General features: G+C 47.7%; 1 protein-coding gene across 1 annotated transcript in view; it reads right to left on the bottom strand.

Moving 5' to 3' along the window:
• TTLL11 (tubulin tyrosine ligase like 11) overlaps nucleotides 1–20,420 on the bottom strand; it is a 110,350-nt gene that overhangs the window by 89,135 nt on the left and 795 nt on the right. The window contains exon 2 of the mRNA XM_056860111.1: nucleotides 16,700–16,775. Coding sequence (XP_056716089.1) covers nucleotides 16,700–16,775 — 76 coding nt within the window. The remainder of the gene's footprint in view (nucleotides 1–16,699; nucleotides 16,776–20,420) is intronic.

Below are 20,420 nucleotides of genomic sequence, written 5' to 3'. Positions count from 1 at the left end.
TTGCAGCAGCACAGGGAGGGTAGGATCCAGCCAGCTTTTTGTCTGGTGGAAAAGGAAGGAGGAGTCTTCCTTGCCCACGGGACTTGCTTTTACAAAAGCCATGTGGGCAGGAGCCTGTAGTATGGAGGATAATTGAGTGAGATGGAGTGAAAAAGCCAGCTGGATCCAATCCAGAGGATCTCTCTAGTCCCTCAAGAAAGGAAGAGAGGGCTGCAATGGAAATGTGGTGCTGCTTTGGAAGTTGCTTTCTACATTTAAATGTCGTGCTTGCCTTCACCACTGCATCTCTCCCATGCAGGACTGAGGCCCCTGCAAGCCCACCCACCCACCCATCCCCCGGCCCCTGAGTACTGAGGGCTGCTGGAGTAGGAGGAGTTTCTGCTGCCATTTTCTTGCCTCTCCCAGCATCTGAGCCCATTCACTTGCAGGGTTGGTTGGTGACCAGGACAGGCCCAAGACACAACAGCCATGGCCACTGCCTGCTTTCTGCCTCTGTTTCTATGAGCAAGCGGGGCAAATGCAGTAGGAGAGAAAGAGGTGGCGGATGCAGTGGGACAGTCAGTGTGGGGGCCAACAGAGGACATCTTGCCCAGGGTCCCCCGAAACTGCTCTCCCTGCTTGTAGTGTGTGTAAAGCGCCATCAAATCACAGCTGACTTATGGCAACCCCATAGGTTTTCAAGGCAAGAGCTATTCAGAGGTGCTTGGCCATTGCCTGCCTCTGCATAGCGACCCTCAACTTTCCAACCAAATACTAACCAGGGCTGACCCTATTTTGCTTCCGAGATCTCACGAGATCGAGCTAGTTTGGACCATCCTTTAGTACAGGGCTTCTTAAACTTTTTCCACTCGCGACCCCTTTTCACCTGAGAAATATTTACTTGACCCTGGGTATATAGGTATATAAAAAAGGTATGCAGATCAAACATTCACTGATAAAAGGTTCAGAAACCATTTACTGTTGCCAATTTTTTTGCGACCCCCCCCCATTCAGTTATGCAACCCCATATGGGGTTTGCTTTAGTAGACAACCTGAAAGTCTCATCCAGAGCCCACAGAAACTCCCTTCAGCCCCCCCAACACACTTTTCTCTATTTGCCTCCTCATACTCTCCTCCACACTTCTCCCTCTTGCTTGCAAAGCTGGTAGCCCCCCCCCCCCGTATAGTGCTTTCTTATTGCTAGCAGCCATGGTAAGCAGCAGCTATATAAAAGCATGACAGTTTGGAACAAGCTCACCCACCCCAAAGATCCACTGGCAATCTTAGGTATTTGAATCAGCAACTTAAAAGCTACCCCCACTCCACTGAGATGTGCCTGTATGCATTCAACACACATGTGGATAAGAAGAAGAAGAGCTGGTTTTTATATGCTGACTTTCTCTACCACTTAAGGAAGAATCAAACCAGCTTACAATCACCTTCCCTTCCCCTCCCCTACCCTGTGAGGTAGGTGGGGCTGAGAGAGCTGTGACTAGTCCAAGGTCACCCAGCTGGCAGATAAAATGAAGCATTTTTTCACACAACACATAGTTAAATTGTGGAACTCCCTGCCCCAATATGTGGTGATGGCTGCCAACATGGAAGACTTTAAGAGGGAAGTGGACATGTTCATGGAGGAAAGGGGTATTCATGGCTACTAGTTAAAATGGATACTGGTCATGATGCATACCTAGTGTTGGAAAATCTGCCCTTCCTAACAGTGTCACTTGCCTACACATTAAGAGGGGAGACCGACCACAGAGAGTCAGATAGATAGACAGGACTCGGGAGGTATATGTAGTTACACCTCACCCTCATTTCCTGTCCCCTTTGATGTTTAGAGATGTATTGTCAGGGAAACTTCCCCCCCCCTCTCTTGCCTTTGCCCGTCACCCAAGCAAGACCTAGGAGATGGGCGCTCCGCACGTCCAGGCCTTCCCACCCCAAGATGGAGTGGAAGGCAGATACCCTCTTATACCAATTAGCAAGGTAGATCAGGATAGAGAACTCTTGTTTGTCCTTTCCTATCCAATGTGTATTTCAACAATAAATGTACTTTAGTTTGATTAGAGCAAACGACTGATGCTCCTTTTATTTTCACACACGCACGCACGTGTAGCTTCTGCTGCTGCTAAGCTTAAGGCACTCTGCTAAATACAGGAATATCTCCACAACAGATATTCCAACAGGTTATGTTTGCCCAGTTTTTTGAAAACCCAGATTTTGGATTTTGATCCTGATTGTGTTCCTGCGTGGAGCCCGTTTTGAAGCTGCTTCCTGAACATCGAAGGGTTACAGATTCGCTTTCCGGCCACCGAAAGGACTGGTGGAATCCCTACAAATGGAGGAAGAAGGGCATCTCTTGGAAAGAAGAAGGGTGAGATCAAACACACTCCTATACTTTTGGGGGCCCTGTGTACGAATAAGCCACGATAGCATCCAGTAAATTGGCCGATAATCACGACCTTGTGATTTTAAAGAAAGGAAATTTTTCCGCCTGGGAAACTCGATTAGAATTTGCCCTTGATTCAGAAGACTTACTTGACTTTGTTGATAAACCGAAGCCCGATAATCCTGGTGAGGATTGGATTAAAGGCAACCGAAGGGCCAAACGATTAATTGCAGCAAGCATTGGGAATGAATTATTATGCACCCTAAAAGGCATGGACACTGCCAAGGAAATGAAAGAGGGAATTATTAAGTCAGTGACTAAAACGGGCTGGCCGTATATAGTTGCATTGAACAAGAAACGGATCTGCTCGCCCTTTAAGGAAGGGAGTGATTTTGAAGCGCACGTTTTTAAACTGAAGGAGTTAATCTCGCAAATGGAGCTGGCGGGGTCGAAATTGGACAATGACGATAAGCTTGCCTTTCTATTCATGAGTCTTCCAGACAATCTTACTGCCCTGGTTGTTTAAGTTTAAAGGTAATCTGACCCTAGACTCAGCAGCTGAAGAAATAAGTACAGAAATAGCTCGCAGAGAAATCTTGCAGGGATCAGGGAATTCCCTCTCTGAGGAGTTTGCTCATAAGGTTACTGTAACGGAACACGGTTTTAAAACACCAAATGCCTCTCTTCATGAGAACAAAGAAAGGTCGAGCCACGAGGGAAGATGGGAGGGACCGAAGAGGGAGACAAACGGCCGGTTTAAAGGGAACGGTTTTGGCGCGAGAGCAAAGAACCCCTCCCCTCAGATGAGTTCAAGGAATCTGGTGTGCTTTGGTTGTTCAGAGGTTGGCCACAAGGTGTCACACTGTCCCCATAAGCAGCGTGAACAGGAGAGAGAAAGAGGCTCAGAAAGAAGGCGATATGATGACAAACCCAGACATTTTAACTATTCAATTGCAGAAAAATCTTATGAAACATCCCGCTTTCTCCTGGATACAGGGTCCACCATACATGTTTCAAATAGGAAAGCCTTTTTTTATTGATTTAGAAGAAATTTCCCCTCAGGAAGTAATTATGGGGAATGGAACCAGGGTCTTTGCCCGACAGAGATGGACTGAAACCTTGAACTGTCAACTAGAAGGTGATGAAATATGTGAATTTCCATTGAAGGATGTTTTGTATATTCCTGATTTCAGAAGTAACCTAATTTCTTGGAGTAAGCTTGCTGCTGAAGGATATGAAAGTAATGCAAAAGGGACGAGATGTACAATTTCACTAAATGGAAAACCTTGCATGATAACAGAGGGACGCAATGGTTTGCCAGTTGTTCAGGAGGAGAAGGATGCTGACTTCCATGAACTGTGTGCTGATGTTCCTCCAACCCAAGATTTATATCTTTCAGATTGTGATTTTGATACTAACTGTGTTTGTTGCATTAAGTCCAAAGAGTAAACAGACCCTTTCCAAAGAAGAGTGAAAAGAGAACAACAAAGCCTCTAGAATTAGTCCATTGTAATCTCTGTGGACCTCTGGAGCCAACACTGGGTAATTTTCGATATTTTGTGTTGTTTATAGATGATTTCTCATGTTATACTGTCTTGTATTTGCTCTCTGAGAAATCCCAGGTATTGGAAAAACAAGCAGTATGCAGCTCTCGTGCAGAATAAATTTAACCGGAAAATACAGGTTCTCCATTCGGATGGGGCCGGAGAGAACACATCTAAGGCAGTGGAGCAGTTCCTGAGAGATGAAGGCATTGAACATCAACTGACAGTGGCATATAATCCAGCGCAGAATGGCATGGCAGAAAGAATGAACAGAACTCTGATTGAAATGGTGAGATGCATGCTTAATGATGCACAACTTCCAAACAGCTTTTGGGGGGAAGCTATAATGACAGCTACATATACACGAAATAGACTGCCCACAAAGGCCACTGGGAAGACACCTTTTGAGCTTTGGCACGGCCACAAGCCTCCCATGCAGCATTTAAGCGTTTTTGGCAGCAAGGCCTACGCTTATGTTCCAAAGGAAAAACGCAGTAAGCTGAATGACACAACACATGAGGGCATTTTTGTAGGCTATTCAGCCAGGAGCAAGGGTTACAGAATCTAAGACCCAGTCTCTAAGAAAATCTCCATCAGTCAAGCAGTCTACTTTGATGAAAGCCAAACACCGCCAGCTTCAGAGGGAGTAAAGGCAGAAGTGGACAGCACATTCAGGTGCCCTGGTGACTTCAGCCCTAAAGAGGAAGACACTGAGGAGCCTGAGGGACCTTTGGCGAACCCACAATAGGCAGAAGCAACAGATGTCCAACCAGAGGGGGCTGCTGAACCAGAGGAGCCTGATGAAGCGGAACAAGCTACACAGTGTGCAGTGAGGAGGTCAGAACGCACCAACTGAGGTGTACCACCACCAAGATTGTCTTACCTTGCAAGAACAGTGAACGAACTCGAGCCAACCTCCTGGAGTGATATTTCCAAACTGCCTCCAGAACAAAGGGCAGCTGTGGAAGCAAGCTGCAAGAGAGGAGATCCGCTCTCTACACAAGAACAAGACTTGGACTTTAGTTGAGTTGCCCTCCAACAGGAAGGCAATAGGGTGCAAGTGGGTCTTTAAACGCAAACGAGATGCCAATGATGAGGTCCAGCGCTACAAAGCCAGGCTCGTAGCAAAGGGATATTCACAGAAATTTGGCATAGATTTTGACCTGACATTTGCGCCTGTGGTTAAACATACCACTATTAGGACTCTCTTGAGTGTTGTAGCAAGCAAGAACATGAGTGTTGATCACATTGATGTGAAGACTGCTTTCCTGCATGGCGAGCTGGAAGAAGAAATCTACATGCAACAACCCCCAGGGTTCATCCAGAAAGGAGAAGAGGGACTTGTGTGCAAGCTGCAGAAAAGCATCTATGGACTAAAGCAGGCTGCCAGAGCATGGAATGCAAAGCTGAATGACATTCTTCTTCAAGCGAACTTTAAGAGAAGTGAGAATGATCAGTGCCTGTATATCAAACATGAAAAAGGTAAATGGACTTTTATTTTATCCTATGTTGATGATCTGATTATTGCTTATGAAGACCCAGCTGACTACAAGACACTGGTACATCACATAAGCAAAGAAGTAGAAGTGACAGAGTTGGGACCTGCCAGTCACTACTTGGGAACACAAATCCAGAGGGAAAGTGATGGGATCAGCCAAGAACAGAAGATTAAAGCGCTGATATAAACAGAGTTTCACTTACTGTAACTGTTGTTCATCTGATGGATCTTCTATGCAGTTACACATTGGGACTGCGCAGGCGCAGGCCAGCCACAGAAAAGAATTGTCAGCTTCCAGCAAATTCCAAAAGAGTGCTCCCCCTCCCCTCGGGTATGCAATCTCCCCGCCCCGAGTCACATGACCCAAGGAGGAGGGAGCACTCTTCCCTCCAGTTCTCCAACCTGCCGCCACGGAACCAACCACCATACAAGCGGAAAGGTCCCACAGCGGGGAAGGAGGGAGGGAATGTGTTACTGCATAGAAGATCCATCAGATGAACAACAGTTACAGTAAGTGAAACTCTGTTTTTCATCTGAATGGCTTCTATGCAGTCCCACATTGGGAGAGTAGCGAGCTCGCTTACCAGGACGGTGGGTGTGGGACATCACCGGAATAAGGACTGCAACACTGCACGTCCCACAGCTGCATCCTTTGCTGAATCCACATCCACAGCGTAGTGTTTCATGAATGTCGATGGAGTGGACCAAGTGGCAGCTTTGCAGATGTCCCGGATATCTACTCTTGACGAGAAGGCGATAGAAGCCGCATACGCCCTGGTAGAATGAGCCTTGATCATGGGAGGGCAATCCTGGTGAGCAAGGTCAAAAGCCAATTTAATAGTACATGTAATCCATCTAGAGATGGTTTGAGGAGATGCCCGCTGACCTTTGTGTTTTCCCCCAAAACAGACAAATAAGTTGTCCACAGCCCTAAAGGATTGGGTACGGTTAATATAGAACAGGAGAGCCCTCCTTACGTCGAGCGAATGAAGGGCTTTGTCAGCGTCTGAAGACGGGTTAGGGGAAAAAACAGGTAGGACGATGTCCTGTGAAAGGTGAAATGCAGACACTACCTTGGGCAGGAATGATAACTTAGTTCTAAGGACCACCCTATTAGAGTGGAAGACAGTGTATGGAGGGGAATGGGAAAGAGCCGACAAGTCGCTCACCCTCCTAGCTGAGGTAATTGCGACCAGAAACGCGGTCTTAAAGGAAAGCAAGGCCAAATTACAGGTGGCCAGGGGTTCAAAGGGGGAAGTCATGAGACGAGTGAGCACTAGAGACAGGCTCCACTGGGGAACTGGCAAGGCAGCGGGTGGAAATAAATTATTTAGACCCTTCAAAAACTTTTTGGAGAGGGGGTGTGAGAAAACCGAGAAGGAGTCAACCTCTGGGTGAAAGGCCGATATAGCGGCCAAATGAACCTTAACAGATGAATTGGATAAGCCCTCATCCTTAAGGAACAGTAGATAGTCAAAAATACCAGACAAGGGGCAGGTAACAGGAGAGATGCCCTTATCTGATGACCAGTCAGAGAAGCGCCTCCACTTATTGTCGTAAGAACGACGTGTGGAAGCTTTGAGCGAATGGAGAAGCACCTGGGCTACTCTGTCAGACCATAGGCTCGGGGTAGGACCCTCCAAGCCGCTAGTTGCAGATTGGGAGGGTGGTGGGAGGGGTCTCTTGGGAGAAGTAGACACTGTCCGTGTGCAAGTGACTTGAGCACTGCGAACCATGATCTCCTGGGCCAGTAGGGAGTGACAAGGATGGCATCTTTGTTGTCCTGGATCACCTTGGCAATGACCCTCTGAAGTAGAGGGAACGGGGGAAACAGATAAAACAGGGTCCCCTTCCAGGGAATTTGGAAGGCGTCTCCCAGAGAGCCTGGGCTGACCCCCGCCCTGGAGTAAAATCTGGGGGATACCGCATTGGATTGTGTGGCAAAAAGGTCTATTAGAGGACGACCCCAGTGATGAAAAACATGTTGTAGGCATGTAGTGTTCACTGTGAGCTTGTGAGACAGGTCTGGACAGCGGCTCAGGGCATTGGCTAGTGTGTTGCTCTTGCCCGCAATGTGAATTGCTAAGAGGGAGGTGTCGTGATGTATGGCCCATTCCCAGATGTCGCTGGCTTCTTTGCAGAGCGAAACGGACCTTGTGCCGCCCTGCTTGTTTAGATAAAACAGGGTGGTGGAGCTGTCTGTGGCGATTTGAACGCGCCGACCCATCAGGTACCCTGCAAACGAAGACAGAGCGAGACGGATGGCACGAAGCTCAAGCAAATTAATATGCAATAAAGACTCCGAAGGAGACCATCTCCCTTGTACTGTAAGATGGTCGCAGTGAGCCCCCCAACCCACCAGGGAGGCGTCAGTGAATAGAAACCTGTCCGGAGATTGTCTACGGAAGGGAACCCCTGACAGGACATTGACATCCAACGTCCACCATCGTAGAGAGGATAAGACGTATCTGGGGATGGACAAACGCTTAAATTGCGAGTCCACATTAATGGTAAAGGCTCTAACAAACCAGTTTTGCAGTGGTCGCATCCTAAGCCTAGCAAACTCCACCACCGCCGTGGTGGAGGCCATAAGGCCCAACAACTTTTGTATTCGATGTGCTGACTGGAACCTATTGCGGACAAAACTGTTAATCAGTTTTCTGATGGCATGAGCTCTAGGTGGAGGAAGAAAAGCCCGGGCCAAAGAGGCATCCAAACGTGCCCCAATAAACATCTGAACCCGTGCAGGGGTTAGGTGAGACTTCTCAAAATTGACTAGGAGTCCTAGATTATGAAGTGTTGCAAGAATCCAATCCATGCGTGAGGATAATTCAGATTCTGAATGGGCCACCACCAACCAGTCATCAAGGTAAGGAAATATAACGCATCCTTGAAGTGCAAGGTGCGCGACCACTACGGCGAGGCACTTAGTGAAAGTCCTAGGGGCAGTGGACAAGCCAAATGGCAAGACATTATACTGGTAGCACCTGTTATTGCACCAGAAACGTAAATAACAGCGGCACTCCTCATGAATCGCAATATGAAAATACGCGTCACGAAGGTCCAATACTGCGAACCACATGTGCGCATCAAGGAAGGGGAGCACTTCAGGTAGGGTAAGCATACGAAACTTCCTAGTCTTGACAACAGGTTTAAATCCTGTAGGTCCAGGATAGGGCGCTTTCCACCGCCTTTCTTGTCCACTAAAAAAAAACGGGAGTAGAAGCCATGATTCTGGTCTGGAGGGAGCACTTCGGAGATTGCGCCCTTAGCCAGTAAGGCCTTGACTTCCGCAGAAAGGGGCTCAGGGTCACGAGAGACAGCATGGGCAACCGGCCTAAAAGGAGGAAGAGAATCAGATTCGATGAAATAACCATATTTTATTATTTTAAGAACCCAAACATCGGTAGTGATAAACGACCACTGGGAATAAAACAGTGACAACCGGTCACAAAAATCAACATGTACATTTAGTCGTGCTTGTTTTGCCCTGGGGAAGGAACCAGGGGATCCCCTCTGACCCCTGCGTGATTTATTCTTATTGGAGAATTTCCTGTCCTGTTGTGGACGAGGAAAAGATGGACGGAAGGGGGGGTGCTGAGGAGGGGCCTGGAACCTAAATGGGCGGGAAGATTGACCAGCGGAACGGCCGAAATAACGGCTCCTGTTATCAGAGGTCTGACGAGTAATACCAAGGGACTTGGCGTTCGTCTTATTCTTTTTGAGGCGGTCTAAGAAAGTGTCGGTCTGATTACTAAAGAGAACCGTGCCCTCGAAAGGGAGATCCTCTATGCGAGCCTTAGTATCTAAGGGAAGCGCCGACTGGCGCAGCCAGGCATGTCTCTTAATAACTATAGCAGAGGCTATAGCTTTACTCGACGAATCCGTCACATGTCTGGCAGCAGCTAACTGTTGTCTCGCAAGAGACATTCCCTCAGCCTGCACTGCTAGGACCGATGGACGTTGGTCATCGGGAATGAGGGAAACCTGGGGGGAAATGCGGTCCCAAAGGGCAAATTGATACCTCGCCATCATGGCCATAAAATTGGCACAGTGCACTATAAACTTAAGCTCCCTGCCAATGAGAGGCCCAAGCTTGTAGCATACGTAGATGCAGACTGGGGTGGAAACTTAGAGGACAGAAAGTCCACCAGTGGCCACATATTTTTCTATGGAGGTGGAGCTATTAGCTGGCTAAGCAAGAAACAAGAGACTGTAGCCACATCCAGCACTGAGGCTGAGTATGTCTCCCTTGCACAAGGCTGTCAAGAGATACTATGGCTACGCAGACTTCTGACAGACCTAGGGATGGATACATCTGACCCCATAGAAGTGAATGAAGATAATCAGAGCTGCATACCCTTAGCAAAACAAGAAGATACAAACAAACGAACCAAACACATTGATGTCAAGTACCACTTGGTAAGAGGGATGCACAAAGACAAAGTTATTGCACTGAAACACTGTCCCACCGAAGAGATGACTGCAGATATTCTTACCAAGCCACTTGCCAGAGTGAGATTTGAAGATCTCAGAAGAAAGATGAACTTGATAGAGTGAGTCAAGTTGCACAGAGAGGGGGTATTGGAAAATCTGCCCTTCCTAACGGTGTCACTTGCCTACACATTAAGAGGGGGGACCGATCACAGAGAGTCAGATAGACAGACAGGACTCGGGAGGTATCTGTAGTTACACCTCACCCTCATTTCCTGTCCCCTTTGATGTTTAGAGACGTATTGTCAGGAAAACTTCCCCATCTCTCTCTCTTGCCTTTGCCCATCACCCAAGCAAGACCTAGGAGCTGGGCGCTCCGCACGTCCAGGCCTTCCCACCCCAAGATGGAGTGGAAGGCAGATACCCTCTTATACCTAGAGAATTAGCAAGGTAGATCAGGATAGAGAACCCTTGTTTGTCCTTTCCTATCCAATGTGTATTTCAACAATAAATGTACTTTAGTTTGATTAGAGCAAACGACTGATGCTCCTTTTATTTTCACACACGCACGCACGTGTAGCTTCTGCTGCTGCTAAGCTTAAGGCACTCTGCTGGAATATCTGTCATGGAGATATTCCTGTATTTAGCACAGAGGAGCATGCCTATTATCTTGGGTGCTGTGGAACACAGACAGGATGGTGCTGCTGCAGTCGTCTTGTTAGTGGCTTCCTAGAGGCACCTGGTTGGCCACTGTGTGAACAGACTGCTGGACTTGATGGGCCTTGGTCTGATCCAGCAGGGCTTTTCTTATGTTCTTATGTGTAGGAGTGGGGAAACAAATCCAGTTCACCAGATTAGCCTCCGCCACTCATGTGGAGGAGTGGGGAATCAAACCTGGTTCTCCAGATCAGAGTCCACCACTCCAAACCACCACTCTTAACCACTACACCATGCTGGCTCTCAGCATTTGCTACTAAAAAGGAGCACAGAATTCTACATCTCATGAACTTCAGCATTAACTTGTTTTCAGAGAGGGCACATATCCTTATCTTGGGTGCTGTGAAACTGGTGCTCTAACCCCCAGACACCCAGTACAGCATGTGCTGTGCAGAGAAGCCTGACCCCATCCATGTGTCAGAAGCCAGGTACATTGTGCAAGTACATGCAAGTGTTCTTCAATTCTTGGAATGTATACAGGTTGCAGAATCCAGCTTCCCCAGCAGCAGAATAAGCTTATGTGAAGAGGCAAGCCCACTCACAACCTGCTGGTCTGTGAGCCCCCTCAGCCTCCACCTGGTCAGCATCTCTGCAACAGGTGTTGCTCAAGCTGTGGTAATCTCAGGCTTTAGAGGGGATGAGCCAATCAGGACCTGATCGTTGCCCCCACACCAGCAGCCACGATCTTTCGAACACCTGCCAAGAAGCGACTGTTATCAGGCAGCAAAGGAAATTGCCGGCATCGCTTCCTTGCTCGGATTAGGCAACGAGAGACCAGATTGCTGGTGGGTCATGTTGACACGCATGAATAAAAATCTTCACTTCCTGGTGGGATAAACAAGGAGCATTATGCGCCGCGCTGTACGAGGCCTCGCTGAACCTGGTGTTCACGTGCTGAGAGAGGAGGAAGGAAATTGCAGCACAAACCGCACAAGAGACAACAACCGAGAGGTGGTGTTGCCAGCGACGGAGAAAGCGGAAAAACTAGGAATTGCCCAAGCGCTTTGCTGGAGCAGTCAGAGGCCAGCTGCCTCTTCTCTTCTCCTGTCCAAGCATGTTTTCCTAAAGCCCTTCTTTCCAACCCTTCCCAGGTCAAGGCAGGCCTGCAGATCCTACACACATATCCTGTCACCCGCAGATCGCGGTTTGGCCTCCCACGCGGCATTTGTAGCACAATTAGGAGATCTGTAAAGTCCTGCCGGACTGACACACCCAACCAGAGAGCTGTACATTCATCAGAAACGGCAGACCTGAGTCAGAAGGACACCTTGTCCCACCCTTAGGATGAGCCAGGGAGGTTGGAGGAGAAAAGATACTTTTTTTCTCCAAATGCTTTTACCTCTGGAGAAGCTTTTCAAGTGTCAATAACTCTGGCAGCCTGGGTGAATGACAAGTGAGCATGCACGAGCCCATCAATAAGGCAAAGCAGGCTGGCAGTTCAGAGATTCATAAAAATGGAAGGAACCCCCAAATGCCATCTAGTCCCCTCCCAGGCTAAGGCCTGGGTCATATACTCAGTAGGTGCTCTGCACAAGAGAAGACCTATGGGGTAAATGGCTGCAGACAATCGGCAGGCAACACAAGCTGTGCACTGCAAAGGACAGCCAAGTTAACTGGCTAGCCTCCAGGCTCACTAGCCAATCTGATTGATCTTTCCCAAACCTCCAGAATGATGATGAGTTCCAGCATACCTTAAGGACCACCTGCTCCTGTATGAGCCTACCTGCTTATTCTGGTCATCTTCAGAAACCCCGCTTCAGGTGCCCCTTTCATCTGAAGCTAGCAGGTGGCAACCCAAGAAAGGGTCTTCTTGGTTGTGGTGTGGAAACTTTGGAACTCCCTCCCCAGGGAGAATCATCTTTCTCTCTCTATCATTGCCTTCCACCAGCGGGTAAAGATTTGTTTGTTTTGTTTGGCATTCCACCACTAACTCTTATTAAGCCCTGTTTTGTGTGTGTTTATGTATATTTTTGTTTTAAATTATGTGTGTGTATATGCATTTTAAATGCTTGTCAAATCAAATCTTTAATAATACAGTCAATTACCAACAATACGTGTACAGAGCATTTTAACCTGTGCCTATTTGCAGATTACAAATCTAAAAAGTGAGGTTAAAAATGCAAAACATCACAGGCTTATCGATAACCTCTTTACATAATATGTTGTACCACTTATTCTTTTCCAGGGAGCCAGGGTGGTGTAGTGGTTAAGAGCAGTGGTTTGGAGCGATGGACTTGATCTGGCAAACCAGATTTGATTCCCCACTCCTCCACATGAGCAGCGGAGGCTAATCTGGTGAACTGGATTTGTTTCTCCACTCCTACGCATGAAGCCAGCTGGGTGACCTTGGGCTAGTCACACTCTCTCAGCCCCACCTACCTCACAGGGTGTCTGTTGTGGGGAGGGGAAGGGAAGGTGATTGTAAGCCGATTTGATTCTGCCTTAAGTGGTAGAGAAAGTTGGCATATAAAAACCAACTATTCTTCTTCCTCCTCCTCCTCCTCCTCCTCTTAGCAAGGTATGCCAAATTCTAATGGCAGCAATACAGAATTTAGCGGTCTGGAGAGAAACCTGAGGCCAAAGGCTTAAATGCTTGCCAATGTTTGGAATGTTTTAATGTTTGCCACCTTGGGAACCCTGAGTCAGTTGGAAAGGCAGTGACGAAAAGTTTTAAATAAACATTAAGCACAAGCACTCATCCACCAAATCAAATCAAAGGTAAGACTGACACGGGTCACGCCTCACCATTGCCTATCATCTTGGATGCTCCAGAGGGAACCAAGGGGCAGCATAGAGAAGCTGAACACAAGAATCAGATCAAAAGTCCATCCAGACTGGTCCCCTTGTCCCCAACGGTCCCTTGTCCTCCAGAAAGGAGACATGGCCCAGGGGCAGAACATATGCTTTGCATGCAGAAGGTCCCAGGTTCAATTCCCCAGCAACTCCAGTTAAATGATCACAAAAAGTAATGTGAAAGGCCTCTCCCTGAGACCCTGGAGAGCTGCTGCCAGTCAAAGTAAGCAATACTGACCTTGATAGACCAAGGGTCTGACAGTATAAACCAGCAACAATATTCAGATGCTTGTGGGGTATTTCCCAAGCAGGGCATGAGAGTGATAGCCATCTCATTTGTTGCAGCTCTCAAGCTGACCCAGCAAAACAATACCTTTGCCATTTTGATACATCGCTTAATTATATGACCTCCTCCTTGCAGAGTAACCGCAGGCAGGAGCTGGGTTTGCAGGCTAACCAGAGACCAACAATTTATAAAATGCATTGGTCAGAAGAAAATCCATTTGGTAAACATTGGCTGCTGTAGTAACGACATGTTGTGGTGGGGCAAGGCTAACTTTAAATTGGATTCCACAAAACTCCTGTTTATGTTAGTTGTGGGCATAAGGGAGGAGTGAGCTACACACACCTTACAATCATCCTCTGCCTGCCTTGGAAAGGCTGCCTGCCCGACAGAGGATGATAGAACGATGGCTAATTGCAGGTGACATTTATTCAATTCCAAGAGCTCTTGCAAAGGATCTTTGGAGCTGGCCAGGCATGAAGAAAGCTGGCTGGTAACTATTGCCAATAACAAAGCTGCATGGACTGCAAGCGTTTTTACTAGCAAAACAGCTATCGTGCAATTTGGGAGGGGTTTACAACATGTTCTACTCTTTTCCCCACTTTCTTAGTTCTACTCTTTCCCCCATTTTCTTAGTTGCTGTCCCGCTGAATTTATTCTTTGCACTCTTCCCTGATACATGTATAGTTTGTACCACAGCTTCATTGCACCAAATGCAAAATTTTACAAGTACTGTATTTATAATATCTGTGGGTGGGTATCTTAGAAGAGGCTTTCCTCCCTTCCTCTTACACACACAGGAAGGAATGCCTCTTCTGCAAGGATGCTTGCGGCAAGATGAGCCCATTGTCTGAAAAGGAAGCATGTTTCCCCCACAGAACAGTGGTTTGTTTTTCATTCAGATGTAAATTGAATCAGCTTGTCAATCAACTGATTGATTGACACATGCTTAGCCAAGATTTCTTCACCTGGGTGACAGCCCTAATAATTTCCCAGCTAAAATACCAATTCCAGATTTGAAATTTTGCATTGAAAGCTGAGAATGACAAAACTGGAGACATTTGCAAAATGTCAAAGGTCTATGAATATTTGTCTCAGCTCTGAAATTGATTCTGCAATGGGCAGAGAGAGCCCCCAGTCTCTTTGGTTTTGCCATGTTTGGTAAAATGACACTTAAAGGCCAGCTTGGGTAGTTCTTCTCTTGGGTAAGCACATTTCTTTCCCCTTTCCATGTTCACATAAGGCTCAGGTACACAGAGCAAAGACTAAAGAGCCCCATCAAACACCCGCTAGCATTAGGCAAACGAGGAAGGAGATAAAGGAGAAAAGCGCTTAAAGAAAATTAGATGCCAGAAGCTGCAGCTGAGCGGTACGGAGTGGAATTAATTTATTAGCATATGCAAAAGCCACACTGGGATCTGATGAATAAATTATGGGGTGGCATAAATCTGGACACATTTGCCAGGGAGACATGATAGATTATTAGAGCCAGAAAGGAAAGGAGGAGTCAAACACATGAAGGAGAGAGGGCTCGGAAACATGAGCAGCACTAGCCAAGACCCAAGTAACATTACTTGAAAAGGAATCCTGCGGCATACAGGTCAGATAAGGACACTGGCCACAATCCTGACAAGTTAGAGGGCAGGCACGGCAAAAGCTGCCGATTGCCAGCTGGAAAAGCAAGCTGTTTAACCCTATGAGTGACCCAGAAGCCTTTAGAAAAGCCTGGGAATCTCCCATCTCAGCCTACTGTTGTAAAGAGGTCTCCTTCTCATAGGTAGAAGAAGAAGAAGAGATGGTTTTTATATGCCGACTTTCTCTACCCCTTAAGGGAGACTCAAACCGGCTTACAATCACCTTCCCTTCACCACAACAGACACCCTGTGAGGTAGGTAGGGCTGAGAGAGCTGTGTCTAGGCCAAGGTCACCCAGCTGGCTTCATGTGTAGGAGTGGGGAAACCAACCCAGTTCATCAGATTAGCCTCTGCCACTCATTTGGAGAAGTGTGGAATCAAACCCGGTTCTCCAGATCAGAGTCCACTGCTCCAAACCGTTCTTAACCACTACACCACGCAGGCTGGCAACCCTCCAGCTCCCTCCACTGGCCAGAGCTGGGCAGGGGCACAGGCACTTAGTCTGCTGTGGGCTTATGCCCCGATCTTGGAAGCTTTGCCAGCCTTGCTGCTGCCCCCCCGCCCCCACCATCTAAAATGAACAGAAATCATAAATAAGCAGACAAAATCATTTCAAGTGAGTAGCCGTTTTGGTCAGCAATAGAAGAGCAAGATTCAAGTCCGGCAGCATCTTAAAGACAAACAAGATTTCCAGGGTATAAGCTCTCCAGAGTCAAAGCTGTCGAAAGGAGCTTTGACTTTGGAAAGCTTATACCCCGTTAATCTTATTGGTCTTGAAAGTGTAAGCAGACAAAATGTGAGTGGTGTAGTGGTACAGGATCAGACTAGGATCAGAGAGAGGGGCCATGGCTCAGTGGCAGAGCATCTGCTTGGCATGCAGAAGGTCCCAAGTTCAATCCAAGGCATCTCCAGTTAAAGGGGCTAGGCAAGTAGGCTATGTGAAAGAGCTCTGCCTGAGATCCCGGAGAGCCGCTGCCGGTCTGAGTAGACAATACTGACTTTGATGGACCAAGGGTCTGATTCAGTATAAGGCAGCTTCATGTGTTCATGTGAGACCAAACAGAGCTCTGTATTATCAGCAGTTCAGTTTGCTTCTCCCCATAGCTGTGTGTTTAGAGGCTACACTAAGGGGAGGGGCTGTGGCTCAGTGGTAGAGCCTCTGCTTGGCATGCAGAAGGTCCCAGGTTCAATCCAAGGCATCTCCAGTTAAAGGGGCTAGGCCAAGTAGGTGATGTGAAAGACCTCTGCCTGAGACCCTGGAGAGCCACTGCCGGTCTGAGTAGACAATACTGACTTTGATGGACTATTGGTCTGATTCAGTATAAGGCAGCTTCATGGGACCATGTGAGATCCACTATCAAATCCTTGCTTAGCGATGACACCCCCCTGGATGACCTTGGGCTAATCATTCTTAGCCTAACCTACCTCTCAGGGTTGTTGAGAGGATACAACCCAGGACAGGGAGTACTGTGTATGTGCTGCTCTGTGTTCCTTCGAGGCACTGCGACAAACAGAATACAGGGCCCGTTACAATAGGGGTGTGCTTTCCCCAGCAGCACAATGAACCACTTGGCGCAGGAGGAAGTGTTAATTTCCTCTCCCTGCGCTCCCCCCTCCTCATTTTAAGAAAAAAAGTAAACAAACCCTGTGACAGAACTCTGCATCTAGTCCACTTTTGACCCTAAAAATACTCTCCCGCTGCCCATTCCTTAGTGTCGGGTCCAGGCTTATCCCAGATGGGGGCAAGTCTCCATTTTTGCATGGGAGGTTTTGCCTGCGATTTGCTGCTCTCTAGATGCACAATTTCCCCATGCAAATTCTTAAAACTCAAAATAAGCCCCCATGTAGAGTTCTGAGAATTCGAATGGGGAAAATGTGCATCTGCAGAGCGGCAAATCCAAGGCAAAACCTCCCATGCATAAATGGCCAGTCTTCTGTACAGCTCCTAAGATTCCCGTAGCCTAATCCATGAACGCATACTCCGAAGTGGAACAGGTTTCCTCGGGAGGTGGTAAGCTCTCCTTCTCTGGAGGTTTTTAAAAAGAGGCTAAGTGGCCATCTGTCAGCAATGCTGATTCTATGAGAGGGAGATGATGAGAGGGAGGCCACCTTGGCCATCTTCTGGGCATGGAGTAGGGGTCACTGGGTGTGTGTAGGGGGAGGTAGTTTGGAATTTCCTGCATTGTGCAGGGGGTTGGACTAGATGACCCTGGTGGTCCCTTCCAACTCTATGATTCTATGAAGTAAACCCCGTTGATTTCAGCGGGAGTTATTATTCCCAAAAGCGTGCGACACGATTACCGCTGCCTGACATGGCCCTCCCTATGAGCATGGTTGCTTCCCGAAAGCAGAAAGCACCACTGAATGCAGCGAGGCTCCCTCCCTCGGAAACCTGCACAGGCCCCGATCCACCACCTCCCGCCCCTCCCTGCACTGGCTGCAAGCAGGGCTGGCAGCAGTCCTTTTTGCGCCTTAGGCAAGGCTAACTACTTGTGCCCCCCCCATTGCTAACCAATTTTCAAAAACAGTTGTCTTGTAGAAAAAAATAAAAGCACAAAACTTTTTATAAGACATTATAATTAATTATATTCCATAGCACTGTTGTGGTGTGTGTGTTTGTTAAATGCCGTCAAGTCGCTTCCGACTCATGGCGACCCTATGAACCAAAGTCCTCCAAAATGTCCTATCTTTGACAGCCTTGCTCAGGTCTTGCAAATTTGAGGGCTGTGGCTTCCTTTATTGAGCCAATCCATCTCTTGTTGGGTCTTCCTCTTTCCCTGCTGCCCTCAACTTTTCCTAGCATGACTATCTTTTCCAGTGACTCTTGTCTTCTCATGTGACCAAAGTACGATAGATTCAGTTTCGTCATTTTAGCTTCTAGGGTCAGTTCAGGCTTGATTTGATCTATAACCCACTGATTTGTTTTTTGGGCAGTCCACGGTATCCGTAACACTCTCCTCCAACACCACATTTCAAAGGAATCTGTTTTCTTCCTATCAGCTTTCTTCAATGTCCAGCTTTCAAACCCATACATAGTAACAGGGAATAGGATGGCATGAATTAACTTAATCTTGGTGGCCAGTGACACATACTGTTGTGGTGTGTGTGTGTGTGTATGTGTGTAAAGTGCCGTCAAGTCGCAGCCGACATATGGCGTCCCCTTTTGGGGTTTTCATGGCAAGAGACTAACAGAGGTGGTTTGCCAGTGCCTTCCTCTGCACAGCAACCCTGGTCTTCCTTGGTGGTCTCCCATCCAAAATACTAACCAGGGCTGACCCTGCTTAGCTTCTGAGACCTGACGAGATCAGGCTAGCCTGGGCCATCCAGGTCAGGGCACACTGTTGTGGTGTGTGTGTGTTAAGTGCCGTCAAGTCGCTTCTGACTCATGGCAACCCTATGAATGAAAGCCCTCCAAAATGTCCTATCTTTGACAGCCTTGTTCAGATCTTGCAAATTGAAGGCTGTGGCTTCCTTTATTGAGTCAGTCCATCTCTTGTTGGGTCTTCCCCTTTTCCTGCTGCTCTCAACTTTTCCTAGCATAACTGTGTTTTCCAGTGACTCTTGTCGTCTCATGATGTGACCAAAATAAGACAGCCTCAGTTTAGTCATTTTAGCTTCTAGGGTCAGTTCAGGCTTGATTTGATCTATAACCCACTGATTTGTTTTTTTGGCAGTCCACAGAATCCGCAACACTTTCCTCCAACACCACATTTCAAAGGAATCTATTTTCTTCCTATCAGCTTTCTTCACTGTCCAGCTTTCACACCCATACATAGTAATAGGGAATACGATGGTATGAATTAAGCTAGTCTTGGTGGCCAGTGACACATCCTTACACTTCAAAATCTTTCCTATCTCCTTCATGGCTGCCCTTCCCAGTCTCAATCTCCTTCTGATTTCTTGGCTGCAGTCTCCCTTTTGGTTGATGGCGGAGCCAAGGAATAGAGTCTTGAACAATTTCAATTTCCTCATTGTCAACCTTAAAGTTGTGCAATTCTCCTACAGTCATTACTTTTGTTTTCTTGATGTTCAGCTGTAGTCCTGCTTTGGCACTTTCTCTTTTAACTTTCAGCAGTAGTCGTTTCAAATCTTCACTATTTTCTGCCAAGAATGTAGTATAAAAGTATAATTGCCAGTTGCATTTTTTTTCCAAGAAAAAATATCTGAGAAAAAAACCTCTTTTTTTCCCAAGAAAAAACTCTGTTTGAAACCGCGCCCCTCGGAGGTCTGCGCCCTAGGCGACCGCCTGGTGCGCCTAATGGGAGCACCGGCCCTATCTGCAAGCTCTTCGCGGGGCAACCCTCCCCCGACGCCAGCCAGACACACAAAGGGCGAAAACAGCACGGTCGCTTTAGCCTCCTTTCTTCCCTGTTCCAGCCAGGATTCAGCCAGGATCAAACGCAGGTTCTGAGGGCAAGTCACTGTTGTCTCCTGCAGCCTGTCTTCATGCAGCCCTCCCCCATATCCTGCAGCAATTGGGGGGGGGGGCTTCCTTCACACAGATGGATTGGCATGCAGAAGGCCAAGGGCAGAAGACCTTATTGGAATGCAGCCCTCTTCCTTCCTCTGCCAGGGAGATTCTCTCTCTTCACCTGGGAAACCTGCAAAGATTTCAAGTTACCTTTGCACAAAGCAATAGTCACTAAACCCCCCCCCCCCAATCCCTTCTGTGCCAGCAACTTAGATTAGAGGTGGCGGTGGAGTAAAAGCAGCAGCAATTCCACTCAGACAAAACCAGTCACTCTCTGGATGGATGAAGTTCTGCTTGTGTGCCAAAGCTCGCAAGCTTTGGAGTTGCACAAAAGCCTTCGGCCTTTTCCATGTGGACGGTTTGCCCAGGTTGATGCTGTCAGGTAATGGGCCCCCCACCCCCGCTTCCCCACAGCCTCCTGGTGCTTCTTTGCTCAGCCCAGGCTTCCAACTTTTGTGTGATCCTTCCCAAACCCTCTTTGCTGCACTTTTGGGGAAAAGATCGCAACAAAGGCAGCTTTGGCTGCCATGGGGGCGGAAAAGTCTGGATTTCCCCCCTCACCCACACAGCACCCTTTTGTTTTACCCAGCCCTGCAGTGGCCATTCTCCTCCCCACATTCCACCAGGCAGCTTTATGAGGGTTTTAAAAAATGGGCATAACAGTGTAATGATCTA

Source organism: Euleptes europaea, chromosome 14, assembly GCF_029931775.1.
Source record: "Euleptes europaea isolate rEulEur1 chromosome 14, rEulEur1.hap1, whole genome shotgun sequence".
Lineage (NCBI taxonomy): Eukaryota > Metazoa > Chordata > Lepidosauria > Squamata > Sphaerodactylidae > Euleptes > Euleptes europaea.
This window is presented reverse-complemented; position numbering and strand designations above follow the sequence as displayed.